The sequence below is a fragment of the Geotrypetes seraphini genome, chromosome 9 (assembly GCF_902459505.1).
Source record: "Geotrypetes seraphini chromosome 9, aGeoSer1.1, whole genome shotgun sequence".
Classification (NCBI taxonomy): domain Eukaryota; kingdom Metazoa; phylum Chordata; class Amphibia; order Gymnophiona; family Dermophiidae; genus Geotrypetes; species Geotrypetes seraphini.
In genome coordinates this window covers 127,323,485-127,339,198 of record NC_047092.1, presented here as the reverse complement: position 1 = coordinate 127,339,198, position 15,714 = coordinate 127,323,485, and the positions used below count along the sequence as shown (strand labels likewise).

Below are 15,714 nucleotides of genomic sequence, written 5' to 3'. Positions count from 1 at the left end.
TAAGCTTATATGGTAACACTTAATATGTGTAATATGGTAAAAGGCTAGGCATTTAGAAATATATATATTTTTTTATTTGTTTTAGGGAGAGGGAGCCTTGATAAAGCCCTGTGAGGTACATGGGCGAAACATGTTGGATAACTGATGTTTCTACCCTCCCAACTAGCGTCATACAAAAGCTAAGTACTTTTAGCATATTTATACTTAAATCACTAAAATAATATTTATGATAAACATAACACAAAACTTAGGTCCAGTGACGAAAGGGTGCATAAAGCCCCGCACTATGAGATGTATTGAGTGCGTGGTGGCCCTCTGAGGACCCATAAAAAAATTAACAGTTATTGAATGAAGTTGGGCAAACTTGTGAGGTAACGTCTTGCAGGAATGGACTGATTTATGATAGTATTCTTCATTCAAAAAAAAGGTGAAGTTAGTGCCTAGGTCTTCACTATTCTGTAAATATGCATCATACTTTGCAAGTGGTCATCCACATTTATTTGTTAAACAAATGCTAAACTAAACTAAAACTTAGCTTTGTATACCCGGTCTTCAACCAAAATGGAGCTTAACTCGGTTAATAGTAACTAAAAGAAATACAAAAAAGTAACGATCAGAAAATATTAATGTGAGTGAAAGGATTTCAGCAACCACTACATTAATACTTTTTCTTCCTTCCCCTTCCTGAATGTATGACATTTTCTTTCCTGTCATCAGTGGAGTTCCTTTGTAAAGTTGTTATTGATTTAATTTATTTTTTTTGTAAATCACTGAGACTTGGCTAGCCAAAAATTGTACAATTCATCAAATGTACTAAATAAACATAAACTTGAGTGGAGTTTGGACAAGTGTGGGCAGATGACACTGTTAGATTTATAGATTAAAAAATACATATAAACTGTTCACCTACTTCCACAGACTAAGTGCTACCATTTAATCCAGCATGGGGATCACAGAAAAGCGATCCATGCCGGCAGATGGGGGCGTTCCTCCGATCGCCCCCATCTGCATATTTAGTTGTGCAGAATTCATCGGACCTGCACCGATCGGGCAGGTTGGTGAATCCAGACCTAAGTTCTTTAATATCGTGTAATTCGGGAGTAGGATCATTTTCCAACCATTGATAATCACTATCCACAGCTAGTTGGTACATCACTTCAGATACACGGAGGAGGCATTTTGTATATGTCGTCTAAATCTGAGTTTAGACATTTTCTGAAGTGTGTCAAAAAATTGGGTAGAGAAAATAGCAATTTTCAAAACAGCAAAATGTCTCTCTTTCTTTTCGAAAATGACCCATTTCTAGATGTGTATGCCCTTAATGCATCTGTATTTTTTGAGCATTTTCAAAAGAAAATATGCTCAAATGAAGAACACACAGAACCAGCCTTTGGAATATAGGAGGGGCCAGAATTTGTAGTAAACTGGCCACACAGACATTGCAGCAGAGCACTGCAGTGAACTTCACATAAAAGGTCCCAGGTACACATCTCATCATAACCCCTTTATGGTTCATGGTGAACCCTCCAAAACCTACTGGACCCAACTGTACACTACTCCAATAGCCCTTACGCCGGCAGATGGCACCTATATGTAGGTACAGTAGGTTTTAGGTGGGTTTTGGCAGTATCACACCTTCCACCACATGTGTAATAGTTAGAATGGGATGTGGGTCTGGGTCTTCTCTGGTGTCCACTACACTGACCAGCAGGCTACACCAGAGACCTGCTTGCTGCTCTAATAGGACTGGCCATAACAGATGAAGCTGTCATACAGGCAGGTATGTACTGCTTTATTCACAAATTTGGGGGGGAGAGTGGAAGGGGTCAGTGACCACTAGGGGAGTGTGGGGAGATCATATTTACATCCCACTAGTGGTCATCTGGTCAATTTGGGCACCTTTTTGTCACGTATTCGTTATTACAGGTCTAGCCCCAAACTTCCAAACTGTACCTCCATATTCACAGGTTCAGCATTTGCATCTTTGGTTATCCGCGAGTGTTCCACCGTCCCAAACATATGCAGTTCTACTGCCCTGAACTGCTTTTAGTTCTTCTTCCTCACCTGCTCAATTGCAGTCATGCTGCACACTGAGTGATTGGGTTTTTTTCAATATTAAAACTGCTGCACTGACTCTTACTGTATACTCTCTCTGAACTACTGTCGACATCACTGTGGAGGCTAGCTTTCAAATCCTGTGTCCAATCAGACATCAGAACTGCTTACATCATGCTGGGGACTAGCTCTGGGAATTTAGGGGAAGAAAGTTATTTGTGAAATTATGGTAACTATTTACTAGAGGGCAGTGCACCTAACCCCTGCAAATATAGAGGGAGACCTGTATTGGTAAATCAAAGTTCTGACTGCTGAACTAGAGAAAGAGATGTTCAGCCAGCAGGGCTTTGTTTATAAATGTTTATCAATACAACTAATATACTACTTAATCCTAAAGCAAAAAAAATAAAATAAAATAAATATAATATAATTTTTTTTTCTACCTTTGTTGTCTGGTTTCTGCTTTCCTCATCTTCTCCTCATTGAATTCCTTCCATCCACTGTCTGCCTTCTCTCTGCCAGTTCCCTTCAGTGTCTTCTCACCACTCTATCTTCCCCATTTCTCTTCAGCAGCGTCTTCTCACCACTCTCTCTTCCCCATTTCGCTTCAGCAGCGTCTTCTTCCCCCTTTCACTTCCCCAGTTCCCTTCAGCAGTGTCTTCTCCCCACTCTCTCTTCCTCATTTCCTTCAGCAGCGTCTTCTCTCCCACTCTCTCTTCCTCAGTTCCCTTCACCAGCGTGTTCTCCCCCTACTCTCTCTTCCCCATTTCCCTTCAGCAGCGTCTTCTCCCCATTCTCTCTTCCCCAGTTCCCTTCAGCAGCGTCTTTTCCCCCACTCTCTCTTCCCCATTTCCCTTCAGCAGCGTCTTCTCCCCCACTCTCTCTTCCCCATTTCCCTTCAGCAGCATCTTCTCTCCCACTCTCTCTTCCTCAGTTCTCTTCAGCAGCATCTTCTCCCCACTCTTCCCCATTTCCCTTCAGCAGTGTCTTCTCCCCACTCTCTCTTCCTCATTTCCTTCAGCAGCGTCTTCTCTCTCACTCTCTCTTCCTCAGTTCCCTTCACCAGCGTGTTCTCCCCATACTCTCTCTTCCCCATTTCCCTTCAGCAGCATCTTCTCTCCATTCTCTCTTCTCTAGTTCCCTTCAGCAGTGTCTTCTCCCCACTCTCTCGTCCCCATTTCCCTTCAGCAGCATCTTCTCCCCACTCTCTCTTCCCCATTTCCCTTCAGCAGCATCTTCTCCCCCACTCTCGCTTCCCCATTTCCCTTCAGCATCATCTTCTCTCCCACTCTCTCTTCCTCAGTTCTCTTCAGCAGCGTCTTCTCCCCACTCTTCCCCATTTCCCTTCAGCAGCATCTTCTCTCCCACTCTCTCTTCCTCAGTTCCCTTCAGTAGTGTCTTCTACCCCCACTCTCTCTTCTCCATTTCCCTTCAACAGCGTCTTCTCCCCACTCTCTCTTCCCCAGTTCCCTTTAGCAGTGTCTTTTCCCCCACTCTCTCTTCCCCATTTCCCTTCAGCAGCGTCTTCTCCCCAGTCTCTCTTCCCCATTTCCCTCCAGCGTCTGTTCCTCTCCTCCACCCCTCCCTTCCTCCAGCACCCTTCGCGCTTCCTGCTCCTGATCGCGGGACCCTGATACATCAGTCAGGCTGACATCTGTAGCAGCCAAGCCTCCAGCCGCCCTTCTGTCCGAGACATCACCAGACCCATTGCAGCTTTTTGTGCGGGTGAGGCAGATCTTCAGGGAACCCTTCCTGCAGCAGCTCCCAGCACCCGCACAGCTTGGTCTGCTCCCGTACAGCCCTCGCTCCACGTCCCTATCGGTCACGGTCTGGAATTGGGCACTGGGCTGCAGCGGCTCAGGCTGCTGTGGTCAGGCTTCCCCCAGTGGCTCTGGCTGTTCAGATCCTCCTCAGAGCAGCTGATGTTCTCCAGGCTCTCTGCCTCTGACCCAGGCCACTCCAACATCAGCAACGCGTAGCTGGTCTCCTTGGTCGGCAAGGATAATCCACGGAGAAGGGCAGTGGGTCCTTCGCGTTCTGCAACTCTAGGCTGGGTCCGGGGTCTAGCACACAGCAGTGCCAGGCACAAAGCCCAGCCTTGGCCTCCTCTCCCTCTTCCTCATGCAACATCTTGTGGAAAACCATCAGCTGCGGCTGACAGCCGTGAGCCTGGGCCGGGAAAAGGAAACGCTGAGCAGCAGGAGCTCCCCATCCCCTAACAGGTGGCTCAGGGCCCGGAATGTTATAGCTTCAGAATCCCGGAGTTCCACGGGTTACATCAGCTTCATGGAAGGAAGGGAGGGGGAAAGTAAACATCGCCATGGTGGGCCGGTATAAAACACTAAACAGGCCAGATATGGCCCACGGGCCATAGTCTGCCCATGTCTGCACTAGACAGAACTTATCTCCCTGTCTCACATCCTCCCTTCCCTCTTCCTGTAAGTCTATCATTTGAATTCTTTGATGTTTTACTCATATACTGATAGCTGTCTTCATTTGCTTATCTCTGATCTTCAGAAGGATTACCTTCAAAAGCTAATGTAACCATGCTCTAGTTAGTCCAATAAAAAAGGCATCACTTGGATTCTTTTTGTTTTGTTTTATTTCTACACATTATCTTTAAGAGTGGACTAATATGGCTGCCACTCCATTTCCCTCAAGACCGTATATATGTAAGTGGTGGCACTTACACATCTAGGTGGCCCTGTTGAAGCCACTGATACTTTAAATGTTTATAGTTTAAAATGGATGTCCTACTAAATGTAACACACAAATAAATGTCCATTCCTCAATCTTTTTTAGAACAGGCTCTAAGATGGCATTCTGAAGCAGAATCTCAGAAGTCCTGGTCTGGATGTTTTAGTTCCAATTGCTAAACAATGGGAACCCTCCAGACCTTCAGTTCCTATTGTACATCCTTTCTCAAGTCGGCCTCAAAAATCTTATAAATATGAGTATTATATTTCTTTTTGGATATTTCACATTTGTAAAACTATAATATGATTTAAATTATCTATATATAAGAACCTAAAGATTGTAGTTCCTTTCTTCATTTCAGTGAATTTCATCAGTCTAAAGAAAATCAACTTAGATAAGTTTAAGACTGAGACAGTTATGCTTTATTATTTATGATTAAATTATACAAGCAACAAATAGGAAAAATGTTTATTGATATCCATTATTCCATGTGGAAAAAAAGCTCACAAATGAGCTCTCCATGGCAAGTGAATATTCAACCGGTTTGAACTCTTCAATTCTCATCTCATGCCAATGAAATTAAACAGATATTGCAAAAACATTGACATATCTTCTAACTGAATTCTATTTTTTCAGAACTACCTTCAATAGCCTTTTCCAGAATAAAAAATTTGAGAGCGGCTATGTCCATCTGCACTGTCATCTGCAGTTAAATCATCTACTATATTTAATGCCAATCTTCTTCAAAGTCACTTTAAATGCTCAGTCGCTCCATATGTGATAATGCTCTTCAGTCATACAGTAATTGTTTTCTAATCCTGATGATGGCTTGACTTATGATCTAAAAAACTAATCTGTGATCTACAGTTCTACATTTGTAATATTCTAATGCCCTATATTCAGGCATTCATTCTATAAAGAAAGGAGGTGCCTACTTACCTTTCTAGAATGCTAGCATGACCAGATAAATATGTGCATATTCAGTTACTGTATGTACTCTATAAGTTATATGCATGAGTCCTGCCCACACACATCCAAGACTCCACCTATCGGTATGCTTACCTTAACATATGCCCTATGTAAGATACGTGCTTATTTACGGAATAACACTTAGGCTGGATTTTGGAATTTACACGCATTTATGCACACATGGGGTAAATGCTATAAGTGGCACTAACAGGTGCCAAACATCTTGTCCGCCCATGTAGGGCTCACTTGCAGTCGGCAGGATTCGGATGGGAGGGAGGGAAGGATGGGGGTTCGGCTGAGGGGGCGGGTGCTTGCTCAAGGGTTCTGCTGCACAAGGGATGGGAGGGAAGGGAAGCTAGGTAAAGGTCCTGCTGCACAAAGGATGGGAGGGAGGGAAGGGAAGCAGGGCAACGGTCCTGTGCAGAAGGGATATAGGGCTCACTTGCAGTCGGCGAGGTTCGGATGGGAGGGAGGGAAGGATGGGGGTTCGGCTGAGGGGGCAGGTGCTCGCTCAAGGGTTCTGCTGCACAAGGGATGGGAGGGAAGGGAAGCTGGGTAAAGGTCCTGCTGCACAAAGGATGGGAGGGAGGGAAGGGAAACAGGGCAAAAGTCCTGTGCAGAAGGGATGGGAGGGAGGGGAGGAAAGATGCTGCACATGTGGGGGAGAAAAAGGAAAGAGGAAGAATTGGGGTGAAGGAGAGGAAGGGAGAGATGATCATGTACATTCTCCGAAAATAAGACCTAGTGTGTTTTTTGGGCCTAAAATTAATATAAGACACTGTCTTATTTTCGGGGAAATACGGTATGCAGGCTTCCTAACTCTTTGGGGGGCAGAATGTAACTAAGTCTAAGCAGGTGCAGGTTGAAGGACCTGTGCTCCCTTTATTGTGGCTTGTTCAATTCTGGGACTAGGGTTATGCACTGCAGTTGGACTCAGAGGGGAAGGTTGAAGACAACAATGGAAGGGGACAGAGGTAGGCTGGAATGTTTAACATCCCTCTGCCTCTTATACTGGGGCACCTATGAATATACTGAAACTAATCATTTTGATGAAGAAAATAATCTTGGATTTGATCTTCAGAAATGCAGTTGATGATGCTACCTGATTGAATCGGGGAATATACATTTATAATACTCATTGATGTATATCTCTGTTGGTTGAAATCCATAATGCTTACATAAGGAAATTATAACAAAAAAAATTATATAAAATGGCTGGATATATGAACAAAAGAATCTAAGAACAGACTTACTGGGTTAGCCTAGTATCCCATCTTCACTTTGGCCAATCCAGGTCACAAGTACCTGGCAAAAACACAAGTAGTAGCAACATTCCATACTACCAATCCAGGGCAAGCAGTGGTTTCCCTCACTAGCAGACTATGGACTTTTCCTCTAGGAACTTGTCCAAACCTTTTTTAAAACCAGCTACGTTAACCATTCTTACCAATGCGTTCCAGAGCTTAACTATTGTTTTAAAAGATGAAACTGAGAAGGAAATTTAACAAAAGTTGAAAAATTATGTATTTGTTAATTTACTTTGATTTCATGTGTACAGTATATTAATTTTTTGGAACTTACTTTCTTTCATGTCATGCATAGTAAATAAATAAATCGGTTGTCCAGGTCATAATCATATTTTATTACTTGAAATTATCAGTATCTAATTTTTAAACATTAATCATTCAGAATCAAATTAATTATTCAAATCATGGCTGTTTAATATAAGCTAGCTTGCAATTCATGCAGGGTTTCCCTTTGAAATTGCAGGACAATATGGAAAACTGCTGCAGCCTCAGTGCATAAATTTACACTTGCTTTGAATCAGGTGCAATGGACCTATGCATACATTCCCCCACCCCAATCCTAAACCCACTCACTTTTTACTATAGCTAAAATTACATGCTCAGTGACCTCATCTAGAAGGGGTGGCAGCAATGGTCAAATTCACCAGTTCCATGGGTAAAACACTGTTTTACAAGAGGAAGTGGCTTTGAATATTGCCCTTCTTGTGTCAATGTGTGCTATTTATCCTCAAGAGCATGTATTATAGGGTGTATCAGTTTCTGAGTGCCTGAATTTGTGCTGTCATGTGATGAAATTAAAAGTTTGTAACTGAAGAGTGTAAATAACAATTCAATTCTTTGCTTGCTTTGTTCCTAGCTCCTTTGGGCAGCATCTCCTCCATGGAGGTGAATGTGGACATGCTAGAACAGATAGACGCCTTTGACTTTAATGACCAGGACACCATGGATGTGTTCATCAGTACAGAGCCAGAGGAGACCAGCATCCATTGCCACATCCCAGGTTAGTGCAGCTTATTAATGAAAGCCTAGGTTAGCACTTCTCCTGCATCTTCCTTCAACCCATCTCCATATGCACACACCACTGAAACCAATGCCTAGGAAAATCCTTCAGTGAAGGGTGGTATTTCTAAAACTGCCAGTGGAAGGTGACAGATTAATTCCCAGCATTCATACTGCATAGATGTAGTTTGGCAGAGGATCCAATAGAACACCAGATGAAAATTATAGTAGCAAATTTTATTGCATTATATAACCAAAATATCCAAAGCAAAACAGGAAACACACCCCATGTAGTAGATGCACAAGCAGAAAAAAATGAGGACGAAAGGATAGTCCTTCCTTAGGAACATACAATCTTTATTGGAGAGTCACAAGAAATGGATTATTGCTCAGTTCAACACGGCCATTGTTTTGACACCTAAACAATGTGGGGCTCATAATCAAAACAGAAATATGTTTAAAAACCCGCCCAAGTTAGCACTTGGATGATCAGAAAGACAGGTTGTCCAAGTGCCGATAATATAAATGGGTTTTTAGACGTAACCAGAGACTTTTTAGGCTGCTGAATCCCACTGTGCGCCCAGAGCAGAAAGGGGCATTTTTGGAGGAGTGTTTAGGGTGGGATGTGGTCCGACCTAGATTTAGTCGTACTGCAGGGATAATTTAAAGTTTGACGAGACTGCTTAGACGGAACTTATATGTTGTGACTTAGGCAAAACAGGTATAAGTGCCCAAAAGGTATCCAAAGCGACCAGAGAATCACTGCAGAAACAAAGTAAAGACCCACACACATTCCCCCCAGTGTTCACCGATACCCTCACACTGCCACAAAGATCGGAATATAAACTTACATAACTGCCTCTGGAACATCAGCACCTGGCATAGGAAAGCATAGTAGAGCTGCACGGAAGTGCCTTTAGTAGTCTGGGGGGGGGGAGGGCTAGTGAACCATAGAGAGGAGGACCTAGGTCCATAAGCTACTCTAACCACTACATTCATGGTGGAAAATGTGAGCCCACCAAAATCCCACTCTACTGCTATATACGGTAGGTGCTACCTGCAGCCATAAGGGCTATTGGTGTTGTAGACAAGTGGGTATAGTGGGTTTTAGGGGCTCACCATGACCTATAAGGGAGTTCTGGTGAGATATTTATGTGGCACCCTTTTTATGAACTTCACAGCAGTGAAGGTGCCCCACTGCTCTCTTGCCATGTCTGGGTGGCCAGTCCATCACTTTGCTGGTCCCTCCTATGTCCAAAAGATCTTGTTCTGGACATTTCAGACTTGGACAAATTTTTGGTTGAGAATGTGGTATAAAGATAAATGTAGTGGGGGTCTGGATGATCAAACACTTGGATGTACAGATGGATGATTTTCAAACAAAGATATACTTTAGATGTATTTTTCAAGAATGGGCATTTTACCACTGCCAACTTTGGGCAACTAGCTCCCTACTTCCAGATCTGACTTAGACGTATTTTTTTTATTATGGCCCTCTTTATCTTCATTAGGAATCTACAAATTAAAATGTAGTACATCAATTTCTTAAATATATATACAGTACTCCCCTGATATTCGCGGGGGTTCCATTCCAGGAACCCCCCGCGAATCTCAAAAAACTGCGAATACAGTTTTTCATGGGAGAGCCTGAAGAGGGCAGCGGGAGAGGGAAGCAGGAGAGCAGCCGGAGCACCGTGAGTGCAGGAAATCACTCGCGGTACGCTCCGACCGCCTTTTCCTACACTAAGTCGGGCCTTATCCAATCAGGAGATGCATGTCAAAGCAGCTCCTGATTGGATAAGGCCCGACTTAGTGCAGGAAGAGGCGGTTGGAGCATACCGCGAGTGATTTCCTGCACTCGTGGTACTCCAGCTGCTCTCTCCTGCCTCTCCCGCTGCCCTCTCCTTGTTGTCGGTTCGCGATCAGAAAATAACGCGAATGACCAGGACCGCGAACGACCGATGGAACACTGTATATTTTTTATCATCATGTATAAATATGTTCATATATCTTAAGTATAAAAAGCATACCATTAATATAATACTATACTCAGATTCTATCTACAGTAGAGCCTCAATTAACTGGGACTCTCACACAACCGGCAAAAAAATTGCCGGTATAAAAAAAATAAGTCCCCTGAAGCACCAGCGGCAGTGTCCTGAACCACAAATCCTTCCTCAAGCCCCCAAGCAACTATGAAGCCCCCATCCTCCTGCCCCAAAGCACCAACATGGCAGTGGTCCTGAGCCACAAAGCCCTTCCTCCTTTCCTCAAGTTCCAAAATGGCAGAAGCAGGTGGCAGGCCTGAACCACAAACTCCCTCCCTCCCTCTCTCTTCCTTACCAGAAGTGCAGCAATCAGGAGGCAGCCTCAGATGCATCAGAGGAAAGGACCTGCCTGAGCTGGTCGCAAGCAGCCTGTTTTGCGGCTGCCTCCTATTGACCGTTGCGCTTTGGAAGAGAGAGAGAGGGAGGAAGCAATGTACTACATTTTAATTTGTAGACTCCTGATGAAAACACATCACTTATGTGTCAAAATACTGGCCGTGTCGAGCTGAGCTGTAATCCACTTCATGTGATTCTCCAATAAAGATTGTGTGTTCCTAAGAAAGGGCTATCCTTTTGTCTTCTTTTTTTTTTTTGCTTGTGCATAACCAAAATACCATCATGGTCATGTTTCAAAGTGTCTTCATCAGGGGTGTAACAGTTCCATAATAGTAAAAACACCAAATGCTGGCTATTCATCCCAAATTCTCAGGAAAAGGAATTGCATATACATCTCTCAATTTAGCAGTTTCTTGAACAACAGATGAATGATATACTTCATATGTCACACTAGTACTCCTCGTGCACACTCAGGTCATGCATGAACTGAGCATGCGCAAAGAGTGCTGCCATCAGCATCCAGTAAGAAGGCCATTGATTTCTTCCCTGCTAAGGCAGCACTGGGGCAATGGATTTTGGCTGGTGGGGATTGGGAATCCCTACCAGTAAAAGTAAAATTAACAACACAGTGGTGGGGAGAGTACCCCCCCCCCCCAAAGTGAATCCTGCAAATAAGGTAGATTCTGCGGCTGCGGCAGGAGGGGGGAAGGAGAGATGCCAGCCTGGAGGGAAACAGAGATGCCAGGGCAGGGGTGAGGTGGAGGAGGCAGCTGAAACTTCCAATTAAAGAGGTAGAGACTCAGAGGAGGGTAATCAAAATTTGCTGCCCTCTAAAGAGTGCCACCTGAGGCCCTCACCTCAGTTGACCTCAATACAGTGCCATCCCTGCATACAATATAAGGATGGAGATATGAAGTAGCAAATAAAATGTCTTAAAAAGCTTTCAAATGATTGCAAGTATACAGATTTATTTTAGTACAGCAGTGGTTAATAAGATTTAACCACTTTGTATATACATATTACATTAAGCTCAGGTTTTCTATTATAATGTCATACGAATTTTGCCATACTCAGGCCAATGATCTATCTAGCCCAGTATCCTGTTTTAACAGTGGCCAATCCAGATCACAAGTATCTGGCAGAATCCCAAAGAGTAGCAAAATTCCATTCTACCAACATCAATCACCATTCAAAAGAAACGTCAAGACTAAGAAATATTTTTTGTGTTTAACATTTTAACAGGATTTTCTTTTTCCCTATAGTCATCGATGCCCCTATTTCTCCTTTTACAATCATCTCTGGGCAGACAGATACCCTTTCCTCTACCATTAGGGGTCAAAACTGTAGTAGCTGTTGTATTCTCTCCTTCTCTGGGGCTAAGCATTCTATCTCTATAAAATGCTGAGATCCCAGCTGTTTTTGTTGGACAAATTATCCAAACCCACATCCCCTGAACCAAGAGCACTGCAGCTTGAACTACAACAGCCCCACAAAATGTTGTCTTAATTGACTCAGTGGTCACCTACTTTTCTCCCTGGACAGGTCCTTGTAAGGATGAGATCACCAGTAGCAATGAAGTAAAATCCAGGCTCTCTTCTTCCTCATCTTCTGTGTCAATGGATCTAACCAGCATAGACACGGGCGAAGAAGGCCCCGAGACACCTGGAGCTCAGACAGATGAAGAGGAAGGGCCAGTGGATAACAGCATCTTAACAGCAACTGACCAGGAAACCAGGCACTAATAGAATCACTCTACAAACAGAAACAAAATTTCCTGCCCATCTACTTCATGGAAGTGGTGCGAGACAGCAGGGAAAGATTGGATACATGGGTGGGAATAGATGTTGCTGTCAGACTTCTTTACACTGGCTCTAGGATAAACGCTGCTATTCTGAATCCAGAAAGGGCCAATGATGGACACTTCTGGTAGTGGTGGCAGGGAAAGAGACAGCTTCTTTATTGTTTATGGAGAGAGGGAATGAGGTGGGAGCTTAGGAGCAAGAACACTAATTAGTACAATTTTGCTGTTAATCTGCACATTTTTCTTACTTCAAGTGCTACCATTACAACCTCAGAGCCTGAATGAAAGAAGAAATCATAGAGAAAAATGGACATTTAGGTGGAGGTAAACAAATACTGTTCAATAGCCAAGAGTCTGGTGACTGCTGTCAGACAGAGGTGTAGTTTTAGTTACATTAATCATGGCCTCATCAAAGTAGCTTGGAAATGGAAGGAACAGGATGACTGCCTTAGGACAGACAGTTGAAAAAGTCTATAATGTCTATAAAATATGTATGTTTTCAATTATAGTTTTGCTTTGGAAAGAATCACACCATTTTTTTAATGATGGGGGAGGGAGAGAGAACAGCCTTACCCATCTGTACATGCAAAATACCATAAATAGAAGTGGTTCAATGAAATATCCAATTGTGAATGAAAGCCTAATGCTCAGCTAAACCTTCTTTCACATCATGTGTAATATGGAAGCCATACTCTCAGTTGGATGTTGTTTTGGTGGTTTTTTTGAGGTTTTATTCATAAGTTGTAGGATACTGTATTGCCTTATAGGAGGCACTTCAACTTGACCAGCTCAAAAGCTGAATGATATGTTCCCTGGGGACACCATAGTGGTAGGCACACCAAAAGAATTACTAGCATTTACCAAGGGTATTCTTCCTCCTACACTAGCAGTGCTCTGATATCCTACAGAACCCCTCTAAGAGCTGTGTGTCCATTTGTCTCCTGTCAAACACTGTATTAAACTCTGTGCTGTTGCTGGATGTTTTTCAACAGCTTTGTAGCTCTTGAATTGTACAGGAATACTAACAATACAATTTTTATTCACTGAAAACCTGACTTCGCATGTGAGATTCTAAGTTACAGTGACATTTCTTTGTTCACTGATATTTTCTAAAATATAAACACCAATTCTTTAGATATTTTGATTTTAATTTTTTTTAAAAAATCATCATTTATGTGATTTAAAGTGACCTGTTCAGACATTGTTACAATTATTAACAAAGTCCCCCCCCCTTTTATGAATCTGCTTTAGGATTTATTAAACGTGGTATGTAAAAGCTCTAACGCTCATAGATTTCCTATGAGCATCGGAGCTAATATCGTCTTGGTCGGCAAAAAAAGGCTTATGCGGCTTCATAAAAGGGGGCCTCAATGTTAGAATATGAGTATGGGTCTTAATTTATTTAAAAATTCTTCTTTTCACTATCTACAAATCTAGGATCTTAAGTAGTGGCGTAGCAAAGGAGGATGGTGCCTGGGATGGTGGTGCCCAGCATCGCCATGCCATGTACCCCCATACTCTTCCCCACCACTTGAGTGCCCCCTCCACTTTTCTCCAATGCTTGAACGCTTCCTCTCCTCCCCCTCCCCCCCCCCCCGCACCTCTTGAAATATTCCCTGGCACGAGCAGCATCTTCCACCTGCTGCTCATGCCGGCCCTGGCTCCCTTCCGATGTCATACCCTCGTCCCGTGACCTGATGTCAGAAAGGAGTCAAGGCCGGTGCGAGCAGCAAGTGGAAGATGCTGCTTATGCCGGTGAACATTTAAAGAGGTATACAGGGGTGGAGAGGAAAGACACTTGTGCCTCCTACTAAGACAGCACCTGAGGCAGTCTGCCCTCCACACCCCCTTACTACACCACTGATCTTAAGATAAATGCAGAAAAGAAGCATATCCAGTCATGAATGCTATGATATCCATAATACACCACTGTTATTGCATCATTCCATCATTTAAGCAAATTACAAAAGGTTTGTATTATTTTCCATTTAGAATTATAATGCATAAGATTCCAGAATCCTGGAAGATATCAACTAACCTGAGTGGATTAACACATACATAAAAATTATAAGAAATATTTCTTTTTTCCAGACATCCAAATATAAAGACAGTGTATGCCTAGCCTTAATAGATATGATACACTACTCTATAGCCACTCTCTTTGATATAATTTATATTCATACCTGGAAACCTTTGGGATTGGTTCACATACCCAAAATTGAGACTGAAATATTTACCACAGTATATATTCTTTGAATTTGAAAAAAAAAAAAAAATCATATCCTGTAAAAAAAAAAAAAAAACCTCACAAGTCCTGTGCATTTTGGGAAAACACATAAAATCCTGCTATTTGATTCTATAGACCAGCCCCTGCTCTGATATTTGTAAAACAGTATTAGCTTCATTATTATATGCATGACTCTCATTAGCTCTTTAGGGACATGCAAAGTTGTTCCAGTGATACATACCATCATCATTTGGAAATTCATAGAGGAAGTACTTTGAGTATTATTTCTAGGGACATCTGTTCAACTATGCATAGCAAAATTTAAACAAAATTTTCCTCCCATGCAGAATTCTGTATTTCCCATATAGAATTTGCTGCAAGGCTCAGGAGCCAGCACAGTCATTTAGAGAAAAGGTGGGAAAGGGGAGATATAATAGACGTTTAAATTTCTATGTAGCATAAATACACATGGGTACATAGACAAAAGCACTCAAGACAAAGGTGCAGAACGTCAGCGCGCTAGATTTAAACAGTACTTTAAAGCGCTCTAAGAGGGGGTGAAACACCCCACTTTACTTAGAACTGTTGGCACTCCATGGAGGGGGGGTATTGGGGGGGAATACCCCTTTATAGAGGAAACAGTCCTTTTCCCTCTTTTTTAGGGAAAAATTAGTTTCCTCTGTAATAGGGGGTTCCCCCCCAACAGGAGCGCTAACAGTTCTAAGTGGGGGGGATTCCCCCCACATCCCTCAGAGCGCTTTAAAATACTGTTTAAATCCAGTGCGCTGACGTCCTGCGCGCGATTGTTAGTGCATTTGTCTCACACGCTTTTGACCCATCACCATACACATGAAGCGAGTCTTTTTCAGTTGAAAGGAAACTCTAGAGTGAGAGGGCATAGAATGAGATTAAGAGATGATAAACTCAGGAATAATCTAGGGAAATACTTTTTAACAAAAGGGTGGAAGATGCATGGAATAGTCTCCCAGTAGAGGTGGTGGATAAAAAGACTGTGTCTGAATTCAAGAAAGCATGGGACAGGCATGTGGGATCTGCTGTGATAGTATGGAGAAATTAGGTTCTTACCTGCTAATTTACTTTCTTTTAGCTTCTCCAGACCAGTAGAGGTTAATCTTTACAAATGGGTATATATCCAATCATGACCAGCAGGTGGAGACTGAAAACAAAACTTTGGGACAGTATATACTATACCCCCTTCTCTATTTCCCTCAGTCTGCCGAATAGCCAAGCAGAACCAAGAACAGGAAAAACAGA

At 42.8% G+C, this 15,714-nt stretch overlaps 1 protein-coding gene across 2 annotated transcripts in view; it reads left to right on the top strand.

Moving 5' to 3' along the window:
• The window catches only part of LOC117366816 (dysbindin-like), an 85,885-nt gene extending 71,351 nt beyond the window's left edge, over positions 1-14,534 (top strand). For both annotated transcript variants that reach the window (XM_033958730.1, XM_033958731.1), the window contains exons 3-4: positions 7,885-8,028; positions 11,954-14,534. In XM_033958730.1, the coding sequence (XP_033814621.1) occupies positions 7,885-8,028; positions 11,954-12,153 (344 nt within the window). In that variant the 3' untranslated portion in view covers positions 12,154-14,534. The remainder of the gene's footprint in view (positions 1-7,884; positions 8,029-11,953) is intronic.
• The last annotated feature ends 1,180 nt before the right edge of the window (positions 14,535-15,714 follow it).